Raw genomic sequence first — 26,804 nt, 5'->3', positions numbered from 1 at the left:
TTTTTTCTCGAAGATGACCAAATCTTGAGGTCCTCTAATTTATATGTGTGATGATACAACTATTCTTTTATTTTGGATTTTATAAGTCAACAAGTTTTCTTTCATATTCAATTTCTGTTTCTGAACATATCTGAAAAATAACATTATGTATTTTTAAAAATAAGGATGACAACATCATAAGTAGCGAAGCATAAAAATCATGGATAAGAATATTGACAAAGGATTTAAAGAGCATTTGTTAAAATTAAGTGCAATGAAGAAAAAATCACGAAACCTTTCCTATATTCTTTAAAATATCCATACTTAATAAAAATGACTAACAGGGTGATGGTGGAAGTAAATCACATACTGAATGCTCAGAACAACAGGAGATTCAATTTTGAAACTATTATCCACAAGAACTTAGAAAATCGGATCAAAACTCCCAAAGATAAGGGAAAATATGTTAAAAGAACTAAACAAAAAAGCTGTCCTATTATCTTTGAAATACCTCGGAACAACAGAAAATATAATTTTGATACTGACATCTAAAATAAATTTGAAATCGAGCTAAAAATACCAAAGATATGGGGAAATATGTGAAAAATATAAAAGTAGCAAAAACCTGCCTTGAAGCAGTGTCCACCATGAATGAGTTATACCTAATCAACTTTATTGGTAATGAGACTGTTGACAAAAAGTTTCAGCACTCTATCTTTTATAGGGGCCGAGAAAATAATGTTTCCCCTACTTTGTCGGACAGACAGACGGACTTTTCTAATTATCGAGTAGCTTCGCTACTAAAAACTCTGATAATGAATGCAATTAATGTATAAAATTATCAATCAAATATGTTTCACAATCTTCAGTTCATTTTCTTTATTCTCTTTGGGACTTGAGGTGGAGGGAGAGGTCGACCAAATAGTTATAAATAATTCCTGGACTTATCAGAAGCTTCATTGTAAAGGTGAACCATATCAGTTCAGCAATTAGCGAAATCTTTCAGTTAGACAAACATTAGGTTTCTTATATAAACGGATTAAAAACAAATAAAGCAATAATAAAACTTAAGGTAATACAATAACTTTTATCAAAAAAGAAACCGTTTTTGCTTTTTTTTATTTTTCTTAATATAAAAATATGATGAACAAAACACAACATAACATTATGTGACTATTTTTGGTTGGAAGCAAATAATTGAATCCTTTTCAAGCTAAAATTCGCCGCCAACAATGCCCCTGCATAAAATTCAATTTCATATTCTTAAAAGTAAGCATTTTTAAAACAAAGATGAAACATACATAAACAATAGGAAAAATAAACATTACCACTTGTAGAGTGTCAGAACTTAATAAGCAGAATATAAGTATATAAGTTTAAACAAAATCTTTAGTAAATTTGTTGCAAATCTGCTTAAATACAGGATACTGTTTAAGGAGATACTTACCGATTTAAAGAAGCTTCGCGTATAACATTGTACCTTGTTGAAATAGGAAACAGCATTTGAAAATCCAATGAATAGAATAGTTATAACATACAAAAAATTTGATGTCAAAAAGTAAAAAATCAGCATGTTGTGAAAGGACTTACGGACTTTCTGGTAACGATTTTAGAGTTACTACTTTTTCAAAATCGTACCTTATTGTTAAAAAAAACTATTATGCAGAGTTTGAAAACGATAAGACAATTCTAACTGTCCCGGACGGATGGACCGACCCTAATTATAGAAAAGCTTCCATTTTAAAAATACAATAACATAAAATACAAAGCATTAGTTATAGGCAATGTTCATTGACAAGCGTTTATACACAATGTAAGGTTGTCAACTTCGACATGAAAACAAATCATATTCACATTTTATTTTCTTATAGTACATACAATAAATACTTTAAAGGTACATAGATAGATACAATACAATATTTATTTTTTTTTATTTTTATACATTTATAAAATCATTAAAAATCAAATGTTATTAGAATATATTTTTTGTATTTTAATCTATTCACTGGTTTTTGTTTGCTTAAAAAGTATAATTATGTTTATACATTTGTCTATATAGGCATTTATAAAAATAATATAACTTAGCTTAGACAATTTCATTTTGAATAAATAAAGTAATACAAAGTCTAAATAGATTGCAATTTATTTTTTAAATATTTGTAACTACTTTTTTGATAAGCTTACAATAATTTTTCATTTAATTATTAACTTAGTTTTATACTTTACTATTTTGAATGCAATTATTACTTCGATTTTAGTAAAGTTTTTAGGTTCACTTATAATTCACACGGGATACTCTTTTTAATTTTTGTATCTTTGACTTAAGAAAGATGTTTGAAAGTCCATCACTAAATACACACTAATTCGAAGCTCGCACTGTCATAAGAATTTCTGTTTTATATTTTAATCAAAGGTCGAATAATTGATTCGTTTTAAAAAGCAGTTTTCTCATTTGATGATATTTTGTTCTAAGTTTGCTAATTATAAAGCTCCTGCATTGTGTATTACATATGATAACTATGATGATAACCTGGATACAGATAACCTGGATAACCAGTATACATCATATGATTCTCATAACCATGAATGGGCCGGGCATGGCGTGATCTAAGGGCCAGGTATTCTTTTCTGGCGTGTCTATCGCCGGGTCCCCATTCTTCTGTAGGCCGTACCACGTCGGCTATCCGCTTGCTGGGAGAAACCAGATAATAAATTGTGTTCACTATGGCCCAGAAAGGAATTTGAGCGACGACAATTAGGATCAAAAATATTCCAACTCCATGAATCCACAAAGGATAATCCAATTTGCCATCAGAATCTTGGGTACTTGGGGCATTGAAGGAGGACAGGGAAATACCAAGGACAATGCTAAGCAAAATAGGATCAAGAACCCAGAGAATCTTGACAATAATGGATGTACGTGTCTTGAGCATAAAATCTACATCCGCAGCAAAGTTGCGCACCCCATAGATCCACATTATAAACATTGTCTCCAGAATAGCGATCCACATAACCGACATTCCGCCGCCGTAATCGTCCATAATCTGGAAGACATATGTACCAGAGTTTGACACGCAGGGCAGGCTGAGCAGGAAGCATGACGCACACATGATAAACACCATGATGGGCTTGTAGCTCTTCGTTTTAGGTAGACCATCGTAGATTACAGTCAAAACAGTTTCAAGCAGAGCAAACTCTGAGTCTAATCCAAGTAGGAACAGCATGAAAAAGAACATAACTGACCAAAGTTGGGGCACCCAGAGGCGGGACAACGCCTCAGGGTAGGCGATAAAGGCGAGGCCGGGGCCGCTCTTGACAACGTCAGAAATGTCATCGTAGCCGCCCTCAATCTTGAGTGTGCCCAGGACGGTGAAAATGACGACGCCGGAAATGATGGAGGTCACGAAATCAAGGGAAGAGATCACGGTGGCTGTGATATGTACCTAAAAAATAAAAATATATTGTTTTTTTTTGTAAATATAAACATAATTTAAAGTTTCAGTGCTCTTCTAATTATAGATATAATTTTCTCTGTAAAGATAAAATAGAAAACATTTTTTAAATTCATAATAATAATTTAAAATGATTATTAATTTTAAAGGTGTAAGATTAAAGAATATAATTTTTTTTCTCAACTACCCAAAAGAAGTTCAAGTCGTTAAATACTGGTATCATTCATCCTTATATAAAAGTAACAGGATGCTTGTCTGTCTGTCTTTAACTTGAGATCTCCAATTTCAAACTAAAAATTAGAGTGGAGTATCAACTTTTCTCTCAGCCTGCCCCCCCCCCCCCTTCTATTTTTCAAGGAGCATATACGCTAGCAATATATGTAGCACGAGTATTTTTGATAAAAAAAAAACCTACTACTTGAAAACTAACTAGCGGCTACACCCCCTATGGGCCTCTAGTTGCACTTTAAATGTTTGTTTTTAAGTCTCAAGTTAAAATAAAAAAATTAGATTTTTTTGTGATTTCTCTTGGGAGGGTTGTGGCACTCTCCCCCAGAATAGTTTTAAACCTTTACGGGATCTATGAAAAGCTACCCTGTTAAGGAGAACCCGATCGGTTAAGCGGTTAGTGAGATCCTTCGGTAAAAACACATAGTCAAAAACACACGCACATATAGACATCCTGTTACTTTATTATAAGGATATAATTAGCATATGCTCCCCTAACATCTAGGTGAAACCTTAAAATATTACCTTATGATCAAACTTATTATAAGAACCAAACATGATAAGTCCTCCCCACGAAACAGACAGCGAGAAAAACATCTGTTCTGCAGCTTTCCGCCAGACCTGCGGGTCAGACAAAGTGTTGGGTCCAGTCCAAGCTTTGGGGATGAAAAAGGCGCGAACACCCTCCAACGCGCCTTCCAGGGTACACCCATAGATGAGCAGGGCAATCAGGAGGAGGTAGGGGAAGGTGGCAGTGAAGTAGACAACCTTGCCACTGGATTTGATACCCTTGACGAGGCAGGCAAAAACGATGATCCATGAAAGAAGGAGGCATAGGGTGATGTCCCATTTGATGACACCAATGTTGCCAAGCTCAGCCAGAGCATATCTAAAAAAATGTTAATTCAGAGAAGAAAAGAAAAGAATTAATAGATATCCATTTACGCGATTTATAAATGCCTTAACCCCAACCCCTTTTCAATTTGAGTTTTAAAAATAAAAGAAAACTTTTTTTAAGAGGGTGATGAGAAGATACCATTACCTACGCCACAAATATTTAAAAACCTTTTCTGGACATACAAGTTGTCTCACTGTAAAGGAGAACTTTATCGGTTCAGCGGTTAGCGAGCTCCTTCACTACAGATAAAATCTTTATATAATAGGATTGAACGATTAATATTAGCTTTCAAAGTTATAATTTCCAAAATAAGTCCCTTTAATTTTGATTCATCGTTAAGAGGCAAAAATATTTTCAATAAACAATTGAAAAAAATATACCTAAATAAAAGCGTTCCGTTTTCTGCTCTTTCTTCTGTTATCTCAGCCTCGTGCACACCAAGAACGGCGCGACGGAAAAATTGTTCCGATGCTGTTTCGCAGGTTTCGTTTGCAAGAGTACCATCGTCCGTTGCCTGCTTGCATGATGCGTTAAAGCCTGTGTAGCAGCGATCATCCGCTCCGACTCCCTGGAACCAGTCTTTACTGCATTTGCTCCATGGCACCTCCGCCTAAAACATAGATAAATGATCAAAGAGTTCAGATTGATAACGGCTTGAGATCATGGAAAGAAAAAGGAATAGTGGTTTTCGTCGTATTTTCAAAATTGCTTTTCTCCTATGTATAGCTCCTGCGGGGCCTATTTTCTAACCTTGCATGGCGATCATTAACATTTATCTAGCTAACTTAACCTTAAATAGCATATCAAAAGCTATGGTGAAAATACGACGAAACCTGCTAGCTACTTCAAGGTTTATTTCACACAACAATGTCTTTTTTAAAATTATCATTTAAAACTAAATTCAAAATCTAACCCAAAAGAAAAATTTAAAAAAGGACATTGTAGCATGCTAAGTATTCCATAAAATCAATAATTGTATATGCTAACTTAAATGAAAAGTAATACAAATTGAAAAAAAACACAATCTTCCATTAACAAGAATGCGAGGGATGTTTTAATAAAATACAATTTTGTGAAAACACCTGCCTGAAATGATGCGAAGATATAGTATAAACAATATGCCATGATAACGTTGTAGTAGATTGCCACAATAATGGAGACTATACACTGAGCCACGCCAATTCCAACACCTAAAAATAAATAACAAGGATGACAACTTTTTAAGGGTGTAGAAATAATGTGTCTTTTATCTTTCCTTTTTAAATAAGTCAATGCTTTGCACATTTTAAGTTCTTTTTTAGAATATATCCACATCTTTTACACGTCAATCTAGGCTAGGATAGGTTAAGCAAGCGTTAGAAAAGTCAATATTTGCATGTCCCCCGAGGGATTAAAATTTACCGCAAATGCTAGAAACAACTTTTTTTACAATTTAAAATATGAAGGGGGGGGGGGGAGGATGGATTTCAGGATTAGTTGTCATAATATAGAACAGAATGTTTTATAAAATTACATTTTGATAAAATGAAAAATGTTATATAATTATTAATTTGATAAACCTATTAAAACATAAAATAATAGACTTTATTGAAACTTTCAACATGGTTAGATAATATTTTTATTCCTCACTAAGTCACTAAACAAAACAGATTTTATACACTTCAGCTTTATCTCTAAGTATTTTATAGACTTTCAATACTACAAATTTATATTTTTCTTGTTTACATTTTCAATTTTTGTCTCTTCCCTAGTCAGTAATTTAAAATTAATCGTTTATATAACTTTTTTGTAAAATTGTTTAATTAGAAAAGATAATAGTTCATAGTCTGATAAAAACAAAACATTATGTAACTTTAAATTTAAAGTTTAAGTTTTTATGAAAATGTTTAGTAAAAAATCTTCCTGGAGCCTATGTAAAGCTTACCCAAACTTGAGAGCTCATTCGGCTAAGTAGTAGAAAGGTTAAGCTTCAGACAAAAAAGACTTACTACTTTATATATGTACTAGCGGCTTCGCCCCTAGCCTCTAAGGGCTTTATCCCCAAGAGGTAAATTTTAAAAAAAAGTACCTATGGTGCTGCAACCACCACATTTTAAAACAAAATAGGGGGGGGGGGGAGTTTAAGTGGGGTTGTTGGTGTCCCAGCCCCCAAGAAAATAGCCTAAAACCATCACAGAACCAGTATATTCCCTTAAGAGTATAATTCAATCGGTTCAGTGGTTACCGAGGTCTTAAGGGACCGACAGATGGACGGACAGACATAAAGCTACTTTGTACTATAGAAATAAAAATATATACATATCCCTAACCCCTTTATACCTACCAAGTGGGCAGAAACTCCAAACGCTGACCGGACCCTTCTGTGAGAACTGGCCTAGAACCAGCTCCATGTAGTACATAGGCTTCCCGATCAACAGCAGCAGTACAAAGTAGGCGATAAAGAAGGATCCGCCGCCGTTCTCATACGCCAGAGTGGGGAACCGCCAAACGTTACCTAAATTTATAGATGTCATTATTTGAAGGCTACTGGCTATTTAAGTAAGGCTTTTATTTTCGTTAAGAAATTGTTTATAATGATTAATCCTTATAATGAAGTAAAAGTATATTTGTCATATCGGATCACACTAACCGCTCAACCATTTTACAGGGTAATTTTTATAGGGAAGGTTTATAACTATAATGATACAGGGTACCACTACCTCCCAAGATAAATCGCTATAAATCTGATCTAAATCTTTACCATAAATTGAAGAAAAAAAACACTTTATGTGCCCCTAGAGGCGAAGCCGCTAATAAAAACAAAAAGTAAACATTTTTTGCTGCAATATGGTAAATCTTTTTATTAAAACTTAACATTGAGAATTAAATGAATACTTTTCTCTTTTAAAAATTATTTTCTAATTTAACAAAAGAGAAATTGTTCATTGAACTGAGGTTGGTGATATCTTAGGTAAAACACCAAATCTTGTTGCAGATAAGCAGCTCATTTACAACCATCATACACACTTATCTATTCCGACGGACAGTCCAACACAAAAGAAGATGAACTCCCACTGGTTACCCCAGTTCTCCCTCTCCTATACACTTACCTATACCGACGGACAGTCCAACACAAGAGAAGATGAACTCCCACTGGTTGCCCCAGTGCTCTCTCTCCTCGGGGTCGTCTCCTCCCCCCACCGTCTCTGTCTCGAGGTCTACAGATTCAGCCGCCAGTCTGAAATAAAGGCAAAGATAAGATTTTTTTTCAAATTTTAGGTAGGCTAGCGAAAAGTATTCACTATCCCACTTTTTATTCTGCAACCTTTTATCACCCTTTTAGATGCCCGTCTTTCTCTTTGTTCACCTACCAAGAAATACGCCCCACGCACTGGCAAAGTCCTGTGCACACCACTGCACTGGAAGTAAATGGAACTTAATTATATTTGCAGAAAAACTGCTTTGCATAGGTTAAGATAGATCTCTACTGTAATATTTATTTATCGCATTATAGACAACTTTCCGCGGATATTAAATTGAAAAATTATAAGAATAAGTTCTGTTTGTTTTGTTAGACCCTAGGACCAGAAGTCTAGCGAAACTAGTATTAATCTTATGATTTTTATTTTTATTCGTGCAAAATTGTTTGTAATGCAATGCTATACATTATTTTTCAGTATAACTGAGAACCGGTTTCAATCCAGCGGATACTGGATAGAATGTTACACTTTTTTACATTATAGATAACTGTTTAAATCGCAATATTTTAATGAATATTTTTATCTAAAATCTATTTAACCTTTTCAAAAGAAATCTTTTTTATAACCATTTTTTAAAAATGTAAATCAATATTTCTATAGAGATCAATTTGATATTTTTAAGCATGGTGCATTAAAGTAGTGGGGGTACTCAATAAACAAGTGTCTGTTTGTAAGTAACGGTAAAAGAAAAACCTACTCTTATTAATGATACTACTTTTATTAATTTATTATAGTTTTATAAAATCTACCAGTCCTTTAACTAAACAAGGATGACAACACTCTTTGGTATCAAAGCAGAAGAATTCGTGGATGGTAATACAAATCGAGATATAAAGAGTAGATGTTTAAATCACAGATCTATAGTATAAATGTATATACAGACAACTACCTCCCTTCATTTTTCAAAGACCTCTTTCGTCTGCTTCTAAATTATTTTCTGCTAATTGGTTGATTTCCAATGACTTAACAAAAAGGTTGCACAAGGTGATTGCGATGGGGAGATACAGTAATTTAACCCTTTCTTAATCTAGTGTTTTACTCTGTTTAAATTCATTTTTATATTTCTCGATATTAATAAGTTGTAGCATTACTAACAGACTAACGGGCCAAGTAGAATGCATACTGGATGCTCAATAGTTTATGAAGTCTTCATACAATAATTCAGACATCTATCTTACATAGCAGCAGATAAAATATAATTTATCCCATAACGTTACGGAGTGACCCACTGGCTTAGTGACTGTCTGATGGATAAAGGAGCTACGTTACTAAAATGTAGAAGGGTAATGCATTGATTTAGAAAACTTACAATTGAAGTTGGTAATAGTTATTTATCGCATCAACATAGTTTTTTTCGTATGGATGAGAACCGGTTCCTATCCACCGGATTCGAATGAATACGAGAAATTATCTTTCCCTGTCACTTCTGGTGTGAGAATTAAATATTTAAGAGTAATAGCAGAAAGGGCTGCATATACAGATAAAGATAGTAAAAGCGAAACTAGAGACATAATTGAATTTAATAGATGCTACGCTATAAAAACGTACACAGGCATAGAGCTCAAAGTGCAGTTTTCACTATTATTAAAGTATTTTGTAAAAAAGAGTAATGAATAGATTTTTACGCCTCATATGTTTTCTCGTCTTAATATTATCTCCTTGACAATAGAGCGTATCTTCTCTAGAACTTATATCCAAGCTACATGACAAAGGTATACGTTACATCAAGATTAGAGAAGGGAGGAGGGCATTATTTGTTGGTCTATTTTTAGATTCGTTTATTGTTATTATTATTTGATTCTTTATTTGTCTAATTATTTACATAAAAAGTTTACATCTGATTTATACGAGTTATTATAACAATATCCAAGATATTCTCTTATAAAAGATTCGTGATACTATACCGTTATATTTATTTAAAGTTTTTTTTGCAGAAACTCGTAAAAATCCACCATTCCATGCTTTAAATAAAGTGTTTTTTTATTAACCAAATTATAATTTAAACCCATTATTATTATGCCTATTATAGTCCTTGTCTAATCTATCGCTCTTCTTTTTGGTGAAATTAAAATATCAATAAAAAGATTTGAATTTTTATTTTCTATCTAAATACAAGAAGAATTCATTTTTTTCTCCTAATCTTAAATCAAAAGCTTTACATAATGTTTGAATATAAACAATGCATAAAATATCAGGTGATTGAAAAAGTTTACTTAAGTCTAGAAAATGAATATTATAAATAGCAAAGAGAAGAGATAAAAAAAATATTTTTATATGTTAGGCATTTGTGGTTGAATGCTGGTAGGGCTAACAGACTAACAATTAAAAATGTTGAAAATGGAAGGAAAACGAAGTAGTGGGTATCTTCGAATTTTCACAGTAACTTTTGTTAGGTTATGTAAATGTTAATGATTGCCCCGCAAGTTAAAGCACCCCGCAGTGGCTAAAAATAGGATAAAAGCTTTTGTAAAAATACGACGTAACCCGCTACTTCGTTTTTTTGAATGATCCAAAATTGTTAATGCTATTTTTTTAAACAAGGATGAGAACACTTATACAAGCGAATAAATAAACATTTTTTTAAAGTGGTTATCTAGACTAATAACTAAAATTAAGGATAATTCTATTATCTTAGAATTTGAATTTACTCCTACATTTTACGAGTACGTATTATTGTTAGAGGAATCCTCATATTATTCAAGGAAAAAAAATGCCTTTAAAGCATTCTTTACAATTTTCAGAATCTTATATTGAAAAATGTTGTTGTAAAATGCATAATTATAAAAAATGAAATTGTTTTTACCAACTTAATTGCTATTACATACCATACAAACATATTAACTTAGAAATAGGGAAAAATAAACTAATTGTAAATTAAGAATTATAATTTCATTATATTAGTGCAAGGAATGTGTTAGGTTAGGTTCAAAATTGAAAACAAGGGGGGGGGGGCGAGGTCGAGAATTCCAAAGTAAGGTAAAATTTTGTCATATAGGATAGACGAAATAAGTAAAACATGACAAAAAGAATGTATGATAGCGGAGAGGGTGAAAAGCATCATTGCCAACAAATATTTTTGTGATCCTTTTCCCCATACAATTACACAAATACACTTAAGTCATATTTTCTCATAATTTTCAAAACTATTGCATAATATATAATAATTATTTTATGTTTAATACTTTTAACAAGGATAGCTATATTATTCAATAGCACAGTAATATCTAAAAAAAAACATGTTTTTTAAGCTTATGCAGGAATGATAGTTAAATCAGTATAGCATTTTTTTGTCCTGAGTACAGAAGCTATACTACAAACACGAATTGCAATTTCTAAAAGAAACCTAACAAAATAAATGTTTTATGTTTGATAATGTTTAAATATTTAATTAAAATCACAAAAGCTACGAATTCTTCATTTTTAGATAAATGGACGGAAAAACTTGAGCTATAAAAAAGCTTATCGACTTTAAAGTGTAACTAGATTATTTATAAATTTTCATATGCTTGCGTATATTGTGTTTATGCGTCTGTGTAAGTTAGGAATATGTTAACTAAAATGGATAGACAGAAGATTATTAAGAAGCTGTAGTTATTTCAGCACCATTCTTGAATACAGTATAAAACTAAATATTTATATGGAAAAACAAACAAATAGACATATCATTATTAATAGCGTAGCTACTTTATAATTCCTATTAGCCAATGATGGTTGATAAAATACCTAAAACAACTCAAGGCTTTACTTTGCAAATAGAATAGCCTAAAACTATCTCAGGGCATAATTGAAGCTTCCATAAAATGTAAAACTAAATTGGTTTCATGCTTAGAGTGATCCTACCGGACAAAAACATGTAATCCTAATTTATAAAGTAGTAATGTTTTTTTGTCTATAGCCTAAGAATTCAATAACTTCGGAACCGGTCCGGTTCTCTGTTTTAGGTAAGCTTTACATAGGTCTTGTAGTGATTTTAGGCTCTTTTGATTTCAAATTTAAGTTTTGGGATGGTTTTAGACTATTTGTATGCTCTTCTTTAAACTTCAAATACTAGGGCCCTAGATGCTAAGAGCACAGCAACTATCTTTATAAAATAGGATAATTCAAATTAGAATGACGCAATGTTTAATTGTTTAACTTGTCTGTATCTTCTGTAGGTTATTGTATATTATGCTGGTTATAAAAAGTTACTCCACCATGAATTGTAGAAAAAAGAAGCCTGTGGTGGTTAAGTAAGATGGTAACACTGTTGTTTTGTCATATGTACTGCGCTTAATCAAACAGAAAGACAGTCTTATAAAAGAGCTTAATAAGAAAATTCTACATTTGGATATATTTGGTGGAAGCCTTTAAGTAGTACAAGGGCAGAATAAAACGATGCTGTCTAAAATGGTGCAACAAATGGGGACAAATTTCAAATTGATTTGACAGGGCTGTTTATTTACAAGTGAGGGGAAAGAAAAGGGAAGGAGGAAAGAAACCCCCTAGAAAAGAGATGGGGGTATGACGTCACACGCCAAAACAATTTGAAATTTGTCCCTATTTTTTGCACCATTTTAGACAGCATCAATAAAACTAATATTCCTAAAAGTCCAAAACTGCCTTACTGTTCTACAGACAGGGCCTGTGAATTTATGTCTTGCTAATAACTACATTAGGTTATACTAAACAAGTTACCAATACAATTCATTGTGTCTCCATAATAATATTTCCAGTGAACTAAAGAAAATTGAGGCAAACCAGTTTTACTTAAACTAATGTGTCCCAATTTTGATACTCTGTATCTAGCCTTTATTTTTGTACTTTGTTTTTTCAATGTACATATTTGTAAAACAAATTGTGTTCATTTTGTATTCTGTAAGTTTCAAGGTGATCGGGTTCCGCAAATACATATGCAATACACATAGGGACATTATTTGTCTTACATATTCTTTTTGATAAATAAGTATTTTAAGTTTCCTAATATTTTAGCGATACTTATACGTATTAAATTAGTTGGATAGGTGTTAATTTGATGAATTTTAGACTATTTGTTACTTAAAGTCATATTTTGATTCCTTCACCCTTTTGTATTACGACCTTTGTTTTTTTGTTCTTTTTTAATTATGACTATTTTTATGTACATCTTCTGTTATAGGTGCGGCAGGTGCTGTACATAGCATCAGCCAGCCACTGCAGACGGCGGGATAACGGCGTCAAATTTTTATGAAATATGTCATGTAGACTTGTTAAATAATCTTTAGTTTAAAATTTGAAGTCAAAGAGGTCAATGAGCCAATAATATTTAGCTGATAAAATTTTTCATCGCAATGTGTTCAAACTAATTATGACCAGTTTACTTACCCTGACCCATTGTGACATGTTTAACCAACATTTTGTTTACTCATGACTATTTATTTAAACAAACTTTTGGCGGATTTTAAAAACATTAGTCACTTATGCATGACACAATACTTCAAACCTTTTCTAGCCTAAAAGTATGATGTGAATATTTGTATCTTTTTTGCTTTAGAATCTACATTTTATACATTTGCACGTTTCTTTTTTTGTTAGACAAATTTCATTTAGATAAACATATATCATTTTCAGGTTAAAAATAAGTATCTAACAATTTTGTTTTTGAGGGTGACAAAAGACGTTTGTGGGATGATTATTCATACAATCATAATAATTTTCTTAGGTCTCTTTTAGGTATCTTTGAAGAAAAAACCTAAATTCTAAAATTTAGATCGAGTTAATTCTTTTAATGCTTTTCTTTTGGCTTTATCTTCTATACAAAAACTTTTTATATGGTTCTTAAATAAGGGACTCCGAGTGGGAAAATGGGTGACAGTTTTAACGAAAGTTTATTAATGTTAAAAATAATTTTGTAGTTTAGTCAATACTCTCTCCCTCTTTGTACTTTAAACTTAATGACGCCCGAGTGCTATAACCCATCCTTGCAAAAAATTTATAAAGAGAGGGTGGGGGGGAGGGTATCTAATCCCTGTGGGACCTCCCAGTACCCAAAAACTAACTTAACCCAAAGTAAAAAACAAACAAACAAAAAGATACCCTTCTTCCCTTCATTTCCAAATTAAAAAAAAGGTAGGAGGTTCTGTTCTTAACAAGGCACTTTGGGGACAAACCAGCTTTTTTCTTAATGAAATTAAAATTTTATTTCTGATAAATAGCTTGATATCACCCAACATTTAATTGATAATTTAAGTTTTCATGAATTTGTGTGTGCGACAGACAAGAAAATCAACTTTTGCGAAAATGTAATCTATGACCTTGCCCTAAGAATGCAATTTATTTAAATTGGTTTCATAATTCTTTTAAAATTTTGTATTACAGAAGAGTTTTGGCCTTTGATGGTCTGTAACCTTACTATTTTGCATGTTTTTAAAGCTCTATGGAAACAAAATTTAATGGCTATGTAGATTAATGAGAAAAATGTGAGGTAGCGGCCCTAAAAAAGGGTTATAGGACAAGTAATTGGGCTAAATATTGTACTTTTTATAATCTTAGATTTGGCAATATTAGTATATTATATTTTCTTGTGGTACCTTCCTAAAACAGATTTCAAAACTAAATTATTACAAATCTTGTTTATGCCTTCAGAGTAGGTATATGACAAGAATTGTTTTTTTCTCATAACATATCCATCCCTTGACCCAAAATCTAACCAGCATTTTATTTTATATTTGCAATTTTGGTTTGATGATACGAATCTTAATGAGACAATAGTATTCTACCAGTTGTTGCACATAAACTTTAATCATTTTAAAAACACCAAGCTTGCAGACAAAAAAGAATAATCTTGCTGACTGAAGTGCATGAAAATTTTGTCAGAAAGCTTTCCAAGAAATTTACATATTGTATGTCTTGTAAAGTACCAAAAGTTTGCATAATAAGTGCCTCAACCTTTGTCTAAGACATAAACATGCAGAAATTGCCCCAATTCAGTACCTGACCATAATACTTACAATCCAATGTACAAAATAGTAAAGATATAGAGTGGCTATACTGGTTAACTACTGGGTGTTCACCTAATTTGGCTTTTAAATATAATGCTTTGCATAACACTTTATTACGTTGCAGATTTCTGATTAAAATTTTAATGCATGCCACAATATGTTTCAGTAGCAAAGGTTAACTAGCCCAAAGTGAAAATTCTTGTTTTAGTCGGAGGAAAGGTTTTGGGTTTAAAGTCATAAATCTTAAGTAGGACTTTGAAATGGTGCATTTGCAAGAGTGTATTTTTTGGAAGGTATACTTTATTTGGTTCATATACAGTAACCTTTTTGTGCTGGTTCATTAAAGAATATAGAAAAGATCATCTTCAAGTTCCTGGACTAAAGCCTAAAATCACCCCTAGATTCATAAAAATCATGTTCAGCTTTTTACAACATATTTTACATCCGATATATGTATTAGAGAATATAGACTGTGCCCCTAGCAGCTAGGGTCTCAGTATTCGAAAGGGATTGGGTACAAAAATAGTATAAATCCACTCCAAACAAATAAAATAAAATATATCCTAAAACAATCCCTAAAACTCCTAGGGTTCAAAAGTTCTCGAAATCTTAATCTAAAGACAAAAAACCTTACAACTTTATATAGTAGGGTATACAACATATTGTTTGCATTTTCAATGGCACCTGAACCTTCTTTCCTAATCTGCATAATCTTTAGGTTTAAAGTAGGATTTGAATAAAAAGTTAAAAACAAATTCATCTTATAGAATGTATTCTTAGCGACATGATTACTATATGCATACTGTAAAATGAGTTGAGAAGGGAAACTACTCTGTAACTAGAAAATATTCATTGGTTCTTATACATTTGTTCAAATTACATACCTACAAATAGAAAAAAAAAACATTATTATTATAGATATTTTTTTTAAAGCAATGTTTTTTTACATTTACGGTCGGTCCGTCCACCGTCAGTACAACGCTTTATAAAAGAGACATAATGGAAATGGATACAAGCCTTTTAAACATACAAGTCAACTTATTGGTTTATGTTATTATGTAATTCTTTAAACATCGTTTAGTTTTGTTTTCCTGTGTTTTCTGTGCGTAATGCTAATTAAAACATGGAACGTTAATCTAAAATTTTATTAAATTTAAGATATATAGAGACTTGTTATACTTCTCATGTTTTATTTACTCCCTTTTTTCAACTAAAAAAAATTAAGTTAGTTTAGGTAAAAGTTATGAAGGTTATGAAGTTTAATTTTACACACAAATATTACTTAATTTAAATGAATTTAAATCTCCATAAATCTTTCCATATCCCATATGCGTAACCAAGGATAGATAAGGTTATCAAAAATAATTCTTAGTTAGTGTTACAGTTTATTGTTATCTCCTAGACCCTGTTTCTCGACTGTTATATTACTCTTTAGGAACAAAGATTTATTTTTTTCTCACGTGTCCCTCTTTTTCTGATTACCACTGCCCCGCTAATTGCTTCAAGGTTAAGGGAAAATGATAATTGTAGCGCAGCCACGCTTTAATTTGTTTTGTTTGGTAACTACTAGTTTCTCAAGATGATTCCGACCGAAACAAATATAAAATTTGTAAGAGATAACTACCATCCACTGGCTAATACAATCATTTTTAGGACAAACATTTTTTTCTGCATAATAAGTAATAAACACATTTTTTAAAAGTGTTATGATTGCAAGCTATAATTATTACTAATAGAGCAAGCTATATTTATTACTAATAGATATATTTACTTCTCATATCATTATTTTCTTAATTTTCCCATCAGTAATAATAGACATTAGAAATGATTCATAAATAAATATATTTCAGCTCTGCTTCTAATGTTCTAATGTTTATTATCATCCTTGTAATAAGTATCCATCTATAAATAATAAACCATGGAAATGATATAATGATCACATAATCACTCGGAATTTCTTCAAATCTGATGGATTGATTAGATGCTTTGGTTCTTAAGGACTATTGTCAGGGAGAAAGGGGACATTGGACTGTAAATTATTCTGTTTATTATTACATACTCGTATTTCTTAGTTTCAAATTTTTATGTGCTTATCATAAATGAATATATGTAAGATAAATAAATTCTAAGGTTTATAATTTGTAATCTATTTATAAATTTTAAATGTTTCTCACAAAAATGGATGTTTTTGCTGAAAATCCTTATAATAAAGTAACAGGATGTTTATCTGTACCAAAGGATCCCACTAACCACTGAATCGGTAAGGTTCTCCTTTACTGGGTAGCTTTTCATAGGTTCATTGAAGGTTTATACTTAATTTGGGGGAGGGTACCACCACCCTCTTGAGAGAAATCGTTCCTAGAAATTCTCCCAACCAAAAAACATTTTTTTTTTAATCTCAATTTGGTTATAGAATTCAACTCCTCCCCTTCAAGTGCTCCTAGAGGCCTCTAGGATCGTAGCCGCTAGTAATATAAAGAGAATGATATTTAACAAATAGCAAAACCATCTTAATTTACAGTTGGTCTGTAAGAGCAAAACATGAATGTCTTAAAATAGATAAGATAGAAAATGATTAACAACGAATAAGATTTTAATTATTGACATTATTTGATTATATCTGGCATTGGAAAGTTAAATTTATTAAAATAGAAAGTAAACAAAGATGACAACATCCATAAAAGCGTAGCACAAAAACAGTAGGTCAAACGGACATCAACACTTGGAAAGTGTCAGAACTGAATAATCAGAATATATATTTATAAGAGTCGAAGCAAAATTGTAAGTAAATTTGTTGAAAGACTGCTTGATACATAATAATGCTTATGCACATACTTACATTTTTAGGACTTTACTATAGAGTTGCTTCGCTTATGATATTGTACATTGTTGTCCCAGGAATCAGTATACCGAAATTCAGATCAATCGGATAATTAGATCACATAAAAATTTGTTGTTAAAAAAGTAAAAAATCAACATGTTTAAAATGGACGTAGGAACATTCTGGTAATGATAGCTGCTACATAAATCACAATGCAAAGTTTGAAATCAATAGGACAATTCTAAAATGCCAAAATTAACGAAAAAAGCTGTCCGTTCCGGACGGACGGACCGAGCCTAATTATTGAAAAGCTTCGCTTTTAAAAATATTATTTATAGAGTAGCTGTACTTTTATAAAGTGACAAGGCTATGTGTAAAAACACACAAAAAGTCCTGTCGCCCTGGGTTACAAAGGATGTCAAAATTATTTTCAAGTTAAATTTATCATTCCAAAATAAAAAAAAAATTACAAAACTATAATGAAAATCATATTTGATTGAAAATAAATTCTTAAATCTACTAATAAAAATCAATGATAATTTGATTTTTAATTTAACTGCTTAAAGAAAAAATCGATTTATATTATTTTTTTTATATTGAATAAAAAATAAACACACAACCTATAAAAATATTTAACGTTAAAAAAAATAATTTTTTGTATTTAATTCTTTGTTAAAGATAAATTAGTTTAGGAAATCTTTTAAAATCAATACATAGGACAATTTAGGTACATTAAAACTTTTTAAACATTATACTGTAAATTTTTTTCCTTTCAAACTCCCTCCTACTTAAATAAAAGCATATTTATTATCTAACAAATGATATGTATGTATATAACACAAAAATGAGATGTTTACTTTAAGAATGAAAAAAGCAGGTGTTACTATGTTGAAAATAAAATACATGGCTTGAATATAGTAAATATCCATGATAAGTATATACTCATTCATTTTATTTAAAAGGGGCGGTGATTTCTTTTGGGCGGGTGGTGGTACCCCCTCCAAAAATAGTCATTACATACCTATGAAAAGCTACATTATAAGGGAGAATCATATCGGTTCGGTGGTTAGTGAGATCCTTTAGTACAAACAGACAGATGCACATCCTTTTACATACTCATTCATTTTATTTAAAAGGGGCGGTGATTTCTTTTGGGCGGGTGGTGGTACCCCCTCCAAAAATAGTCATAACATACCTATGAAAAGCTACATTATAAGGGAGAATCATATCGGTTCGGTGGTTAGTGAGATCCTTTAGTACAAACAGACAGATGCACATCCTTTTACTTTAACATAAGAATATGACTTACGGGAACCATTAATCAAATCTGACCTAATAAATGAGTTATTTGAAGTATCTGAAAAAATGATTTTGCGGTCTTGCTAAATTTTTGTTGTTTTTGTGTCTGCCGAAAGTTAAACAGTGAAAGTAAACATTAATTTACACATATAAAGGAAAGTTAAGATAAACCATCCTTGGTTTTAACACAAACTTTTTACTATTTTCATGTTCATAGGTAGCGCAGCAACAATAAATATAATTCTAAGAGAAAGTCAGTAATTTTACAAATTGATTAAGGCCAAACTTTTTATTAGATATGATTCAACAATTTAAACAATTTAAAGAACATCAAATTTTAGATTAATGATCTTTTATCTCGCAGTCTTAGAGATCTAAAGAGATAAGACATTGGTCTTTAAAACCCAATGACAATAAACAAATTACACCTCTTATATACAAAGGGTTTATACAAAAGTTTTAATACAAAATAAGAAATAATAATCAAGCAATATGGTATTATTAATGAGACCATTTAAATTTGACAATAACAGTGGAGGTTACAGTTCGTGATGAGACTAGAACCCACCACCCATCAGCAAGAAGAGAGTAGTTACAGTAGAGGGAATAAAATAGAAATAAATTTTGGGTCCTATACTTATAAAATAACGCTTTTAGTATTTTAGTAATATCTGGATAAAATAATCTAAAAGTTTGTTTAAACCTGTCTAATGTTTTATTTGTATATTGTTAGCAACATAAAATAAGATACTATGTCTGTAAATTAAGGAGATATTTGATATTTTCTATCTATATATCTATACTACTTTTTTATATAAAAGTACAGTTAATAATCAAGTACACTTTTAGAATTGGAGCTTTTCTGTTATAAGTAAACAAGGCAGGCTCTATAAGCTAGATTTTACTGAAATCTGAATCTGTCCTTTCGATTCTAATTTTCAATAACAGTAACTAATACCCCAAATAATTGATATTTAAATCTTGTTACTTGCCCTCCCAATTACCTTAACCTTGTGGAACCTTATTCTTTGAATATTCTGTATATTCTTATATAACGTTTTTTGGTAAATTAACCCTTAACAGTCGGGCCCCTTGCCGCACCTTAATCAATCGGGGGGGGGGGCGTTCAATGCCCCCCCCCCCCTATTAGAGCTAGAAGGCTAAAAAAATTTTTATGATGAATTTCCGACCTTTTGTAAGTCAAAGTCAATTTTTGATTCCTTCTTTCCTTTTATTTAAAACCTTTGTTTTAGGTCCTTTTTTACTTAAAAATTTCAAACGGCTGTAATTTTCTTATTTTTGAAGCTAGAAGAAATTTTTTTTGCAGACAATGTTTATCCTTGTGTAAATTTTATATTAGAAATATCAAAATATTAATTTCAGCGGCCGCAGTCGTCGGTCGGCGGGAAAACGGCTGCGGATCTTTCTTTATGAAATTTTAATATGTTATGTAGAACTAGACATGTAAGAAATTCTTAAGTTTAAAATTTGAAGTCTCTAAGTAAAAAATTGCGGCCACAGGAGCCTTTTAAAGATATCTGGAGACCTAGAGAATCAGGACCTGCAGGATCATACCTGGAACCTTAAATTGACTTAAACACCTGTATTTAATATAATGAGGTACTACTAGAGAATATTTCAGTATTTTGGTCAGATAAAATGCTTTGTTTAAGTCAAAAAATATTTTTGCTCTTTACCTGGATGACCCTGCCAGGTTTGCTGGCATCCTGTGCCCGCCAGGAAGAAGATATTCAAAACATTCCAACTCTCAGTTATGTGTCATACCCATTCTTAAAAAGTCACGCAGTTTGGGCTCTTTATCTTTCACACACAGAAAATGAGATAGAAAAAATGGGAGGGGGGCTTTCAAAGCCCCCCCCCCCCCCCACCGACCGTTAAGGGTTAAGCTTTTTGCGAAAAGATGTATAAAGAAAATCGAAAAAATTTGACTTTTCTATAAAAAAAAAAGAAGAATTTGACAAATTTCTTTTGATGTTTTGCTAATTCAAACTAATTCAGGGTAAAGGGTCAATTTGTTTTCAATTGACAGGAAATTATTTAGTTTTGTGGTGTTGTAACAAGACAACAAAGAAAAAGAAGCTAGAAGAATTATGTCTTTTCTAGAATCAAATAAAATACTACACAGTTGACCTAACTTCATTGCACAACCACAAATCCAAATAAATAATTTTAACATGTGTTAAAGTAAAAAGTAAAAACTTAGGTTACATTCCATGAACAACCCAAATTTTTACCACAAATACAGAAACACGACAATTTTAAACGCAATTACTTTTCATATCATTACTTTTATTTATTTATTTCCTTTTTTTTTTTCATGAAGAACAATTCAACATTCATCAATGACGAAACACAGAAAAATCTTCTATCTCAAATAGCCGCCTAGAGAAAATAGCGTTTCTTACAGACAGACGAACTCATATTTCGAACGGGAAGCTTTGCTAAGTTTTCTCTTATTTTAAGCATGGAATTAGAAAGAGCATTTAATGACATTTAAACTAAACGTATACATTTCAGATATTCAAAGGTGATTAATTGGAATTGAATAATGGTTAAGTCCTTTTTAAAAGCGAAGCTTTTCTATAATTAGGGTCGGTCCGTCCGTCCGTCCGTACGTCCGTACGTCCGTACGTCCGTAACGGATAGCTTTTTTCGTTAATTTAGGCATGTTAGAATTGTCCTATCGATTTCAAATTTTGCATGGTGATTCCTTTAATAGTTAGGTACGATTTAGAAAGCGTAGCAACTCTATAATCATCACCAAAATGTCCGTACGTCCATTTTAAACATGTTGATTTTTTAACTTTTTTAACAACAAATTTTTATGTGATCTAATCATCCGATTGATCTGATTTTTGGTATATTGATTCTTGGGACAACAAAGTATAATGTAATAAGCGAAGCAACTCTATAATCAAGTCCTAGAAATGTAAGTATGTCCATAAACATTATCCTGAATCAAGCAGTTTTTCAACACATTTTACTTACAATTTTGCTTTGACTCTTATACATTTATATTATGATTATTCAGTTCTGACACTATATAAGTGTTAATGTCCGTTTGTCCTACTGTTTAAGTGCTTCGCTTTTATGGATGTTGTCATCCTTGTTTTAATGGTGTTTATTTAGGAATTTCAAAAATTAATAGTACATACTATAGTATATATATCCGCCTAACTATTTGGATTGTCATTCTTGTTTATTCATCGCAATTACAAAAAGTAAACATATTCAAAGAATAGATTTCTCAAAACTCTAGTAATTTAAGGTATAATACATTAATACATTAATCCATTAATATATTTGCGTACATCTAAGTAATTATAAACTAAAACTAGATTGAAGATTGAAAATTAAGTAGAAGTCCCAAAAGTTGTTAAGCCAACGAATAAGAAAACGTAACAGCCCAATGTCCCCTCCTTCCCTGGATATCACGTCCTTCCATGCAAAGTAAACATATTTGCCACGACAGCAGAGTGGCCACACAAAAAAACTATTGAGGAGTGGCTGCTGACTATTGTCATACCATTACAACAACTTGTAATATGGCTGTTCATGCAAATCTGTCATTTATCAAATCAGCTATTTATCTTTTGTTCTTTATTGAAAGGGGGATTTTTTCTTAATTATTATCATTCGAACAGACTATTTTAAAAACAAAATCTGTTGCCCAAAAAATATATTTTTCTCTCTAGATAATCATATAATTTTTAAAAACTTTATACAAATTTGTAATAACATCTTTGTAATGAGTTCCTGGAAATCATGGATTTCTTACTAAAGGTGTGTTGAAAAATCTTAAGCAAAACAAGTAACTGGACAAAGTGTCTTAAAAATCATCTATGCAACGTCATAAAAATGAGGTATTATCCATATCTTTTTTTAGAGGTTTTCTTTCCAACTTCTCCTCTCATCTTCCTCATTTTTATGAAGTCTAACTTGGCTAATTTATGAGACACTTTGTCCAGTTACGCAAAACAAGTTTAATTTCAACATTAAGATAAAAGACATTGTATATTTTTCTCAAATAAGTTTTCAGTTAGAACCCAGTAATAGTGTCGGACTGATTAGGACGGAAAAAAAATTAGCCAATGAGAGGCCATTATTGACCAATGGTAAAATTTATAGTGGCCTCTCATTGGCTAATTATTTTTTTTACGTCATAATCAGTCCGACACTTTTACTGGGTTCTTTCAGTTAACCAACCAAATTGTAAATCCAAAATTTGAAAAAGCTTTAAACTCAGAGCTTAATTTTTTACACTTTTTAATTTTATCTAAACTTAATTAAGAAAATAGAGTTGCATAGAAAAATGAATTTGTTTAATATAGATTGCAAATGAACATAAAATGAGATAAGTTGCTGAATACCACTTAATATCTAATTTTTATTATAATTTAAAATCTTATGAACAATTTTTATTCTAATTTTAGCAAACAAACAATCTTCAGAAATGTTCTCAATTTGCTAGAATATACTGGTTTTTAAGTGTTAACATTACAATGACAATATGACTATCCAAAAAAAAAAGTTATTTTAGAAGCTACTTTACTAGTTCATATTATACTAAATGGTACTTAGTATGAAGTCTTGGTTTATATTTTGTTGACATACTGTTAATCGTAGGTTAGTGTAATTGTAGGCTTAATTTGTCTATTTCTATTTAAGATTCACAAAATTGTAAATCATGTATAGATCTATCACAAAACAGGAAAAAACATTGAATCCTTGGTGGTTTCTCTTAAAGTGCCTAGAATAGGACAGAATCTCCACCCTCTAACCCAGTTATTTTCAAATATATTGACAATAAGGATGGTGATTTGTTTGTTCATTACTTTATGCCATGATAGATTAGGATTGGTGATTAGGGGACCGCAAGTTAGGGCACCACAGGGTTAGGGCAACACGGAGTGGTTAGATAATTGAAGAAACTTCCACCTTCCCTCTTTTTTATTTTATTTTATTAAAAAAATAGAGGGTGGGGGTTCAGTTCTTGATAGGCAATTCGAAGGAAGGTACCGGATCCTTCTAGTGATATTTATTCTTGGAGATTATTACATAACTTGTTGACTACTTATTTGGAAAAGAAAACTATTTTCAAACAAAGATTATTATTCAAAAAAAAAGAGAGAACATATTCTTAAGTTTTAAATGGAATTTTAAGACTATTAATTATCTAACATTTATTCCATAATATAGTATATAAAACCAACAAATCTTACGAGTATCTTATTTCGTAAAAATATGCTCTCTCATGTTTATAAAAAAATTATTGATTAAAAAAAATTATAATCCAATTCCTTGAAGAAACTTATCCAAAATTAGATTTTATTGATCAATGAATGAAAAGAGTATTAGATACATACCTACTCTTTTAGAATGCAAATAAAAAATAACTGATTTGGATACAATCCAGAAATATAAAGTAATAAATGCATTTCATCTATAGCAAATGATCCTAAAAATTGCCGGTCTAATTTGGTTTTCCAGGGAAGTTGTAAATGGTAGGTTAATTATCTTATCAAAAGAGGTATCTACGCATCTTTTGGAAATAGTAAGCAATCTCTTTACCAAATAAGCAAAAATTGCTCTCTGTTGTTCTTAACATGTAATAAATATAATATAAATATATCATATCTTTAAAATCATGAACAAGTAAATTTTGAATTATGTGACCATCAGAAAACTTTGAATTGATTGATTGACAATTTGGGCGCAGGATAGATACAACTTCTCAACTGGGAAATAAAAGTTGAGGACTCAAGAGGTCAAATAATTTATTAGTTGTGGCTTGACTTCTGCATTGATATCACGCTATTAAAACATAACAGCATTACAATAAAAAAAATCTACCCAAAAATCAAAATCTCAGTTTTGTGTCAGACCAATATTTAAAAAGTCAATTAGTTATAGCCCTCTATCTTTCACACACAGAAAATGAGACAGAAAAAAACGTAGAGTGTGGGGGTCGGTTTGACGCCTTCCCCCGACAGGGAAGGGTTAAGGGATAAGCCAATGGACGATTAAATTGAAACTCAAAACAAAATTAAGTTCTCAAAGTTTGTAGGCAACGAATAAGATAATGTAGTTCTAAAACTTTTCAGTGCAATATACCTACCCATTCTAAATATACAACTTTCGTAACAGACACATTACTAATCTATATTTTATTGTGTGTTATTGCGAATATGAAACACTATGCAAATATTTTAATAATCACACTAATTTGTTCAATTGTAAAGTCACGAATAAAGACAATTGTTTTGTTTAATTTTCCAAGTAATATTTATGATATTAATCCACGTTGACTTTTATAAATATACATATAGTATTTAGTCTTTACTTTTTGCACCAGTCACAATTTAGTATTAGTTTGATGATAGTTATTTATCACATGGTATTATAAACAGATTCCTTCGGATATAAAAATAAACATTTATTTGCGATTAAAACCAATTTGTTAGCCCCGAGATGTAAAGCACGGGATAACAAACCTGGTTTTAATTTTAAGTTGTACATTTATAAATTCGTAGAAAACTGGATATATACGATAAATACATGATTTTTTTATGTGGCTGAGAACCGGTTCTTATCCACCAGATATCAATCGGTTTCGATGCCATACTGGAAAATATATTAATTTCTTTATGTTGGTGTATACACAAAGTAAAGACATTTTTGACAAAGCCCAATCTGTACCACTTTTGATACCTGTTACGTAATAAGAATGAAGGATTCTCCATGTCTTTTTTAAGGGTTTTCTTTCCCACTTCACCTCTCATCTCCCTTATTTTATGACCTCACCGGAATCAAAAGTGGTACAGATTGCGCTTCGTCAAATATTTCAGTACATTTTAACTACTATATATTATTTTTCTAAACTTCTAAACTATTTTTTTAAAATTTTGTTATTGTATAAATTTTATGTACAAAATATACCAATTACTTGCCAAAAATATTATTTATTAATTTTTCAATAAAAAAAAATGATTTTAAAATTCATCAACTTCCTACTAACTGCTGTGCGCTGGTACAAATATGCTCTTCCATTACTTTTAGTTTTTAGCAGCACAGTAACTTTATAATAAGGGTATGTTAGTTTGTCTGTCTGAAAGAGTCATATTCGCTCTTTCACAAAATAGAAGTATCCTTATAATAAAGTAACAGGACCTGTGTCTGTGTGTCTGTAACGGAAGATCACGCTAACCACATTAGCTCCATACCACATTAGCTTCTCAAAGGTCCTGGGAAGATTTATAACTTTTGGGGGGAGGGTTCCATCACCCTCTTAAGAGAAATCGCCCGTAGAAAATACCCTTTGGTGTCCCTAAAAGCCTATAGAGGGATAACCGCTAGTATTGATACGGCGTATGCTCAAATAATACACAAAATGAAAGACAATTTAATTATGCCAATTGTTATTACTCGACTATTGGTCATTTAAACCTCAATTTTCTAAATATGCCAGAAGATACCCCAGTCAAGTATACTGTTCTTTTTAATAAAACTGTAATACATTTTTAATTTGTTCTGTGTTTGTTGTAGCTTTGCAATTTTCGAACTTACTTCTACTTTTATAAATATTTTTTGTTAACTTTTTTCTAAGAATCATCTTTATAAAAAAATTTTTTTTATTTTTTTTAACTATACAAAATAATATTTTTGTTTATTTGCAAATCTATTCCAACATTGTCCGCTTGTTGTAATATTATTTAGCAAAATGCTCTAATTTTTAAACAACTAATAGATAGAAATAATAAATGTTTAGCATTATTGACATACACATGGACAAAGCAATTATAGATTGGATGCTTAACGGCCATAAAAAAAAATTAATTATATTTCTTTAAAAGTAGTCGTGTAAACCATATTTTCCTTGTAGAAATGGCTCTCTGACTGACTAAGAGACAG

General features: G+C 31.1%; 1 protein-coding gene across 1 annotated transcript in view; it reads right to left on the bottom strand.

The window, feature by feature from the left end:
• Window positions 1-1,825: 1,825 nt before the first annotated feature.
• The window catches only part of LOC145312466 (sodium-dependent nutrient amino acid transporter 1-like), a 36,527-nt gene continuing 11,548 nt past the window's right edge, over window positions 1,826-26,804 (bottom strand). Inside the window, exons 3-8 of the mRNA XM_080151724.1 lie at window positions 7,647-7,774; window positions 6,881-7,051; window positions 5,563-5,747; window positions 4,938-5,167; window positions 4,185-4,548; window positions 1,826-3,422 (exon numbers count right to left, since the gene is read on the bottom strand). Coding sequence (XP_080007850.1) covers window positions 2,484-3,422; window positions 4,185-4,548; window positions 4,938-5,167; window positions 5,563-5,747; window positions 6,881-7,051; window positions 7,647-7,774 — 2,017 coding nt within the window. The 3' untranslated portion in view covers window positions 1,826-2,483. The remainder of the gene's footprint in view (window positions 3,423-4,184; window positions 4,549-4,937; window positions 5,168-5,562; window positions 5,748-6,880; window positions 7,052-7,646; window positions 7,775-26,804) is intronic.

The sequence above is a fragment of the Acartia tonsa genome, chromosome 2, assembly GCF_053477335.1.
Source record: "Acartia tonsa isolate MP-2025a chromosome 2, ASM5347733v1, whole genome shotgun sequence".
NCBI lineage: Eukaryota > Metazoa > Arthropoda > Copepoda > Calanoida > Acartiidae > Acartia > Acartia tonsa.
The sequence above is the reverse complement of the archived record's forward strand: the minus strand, read 5'-3'. Positions and strand labels throughout refer to the sequence as shown.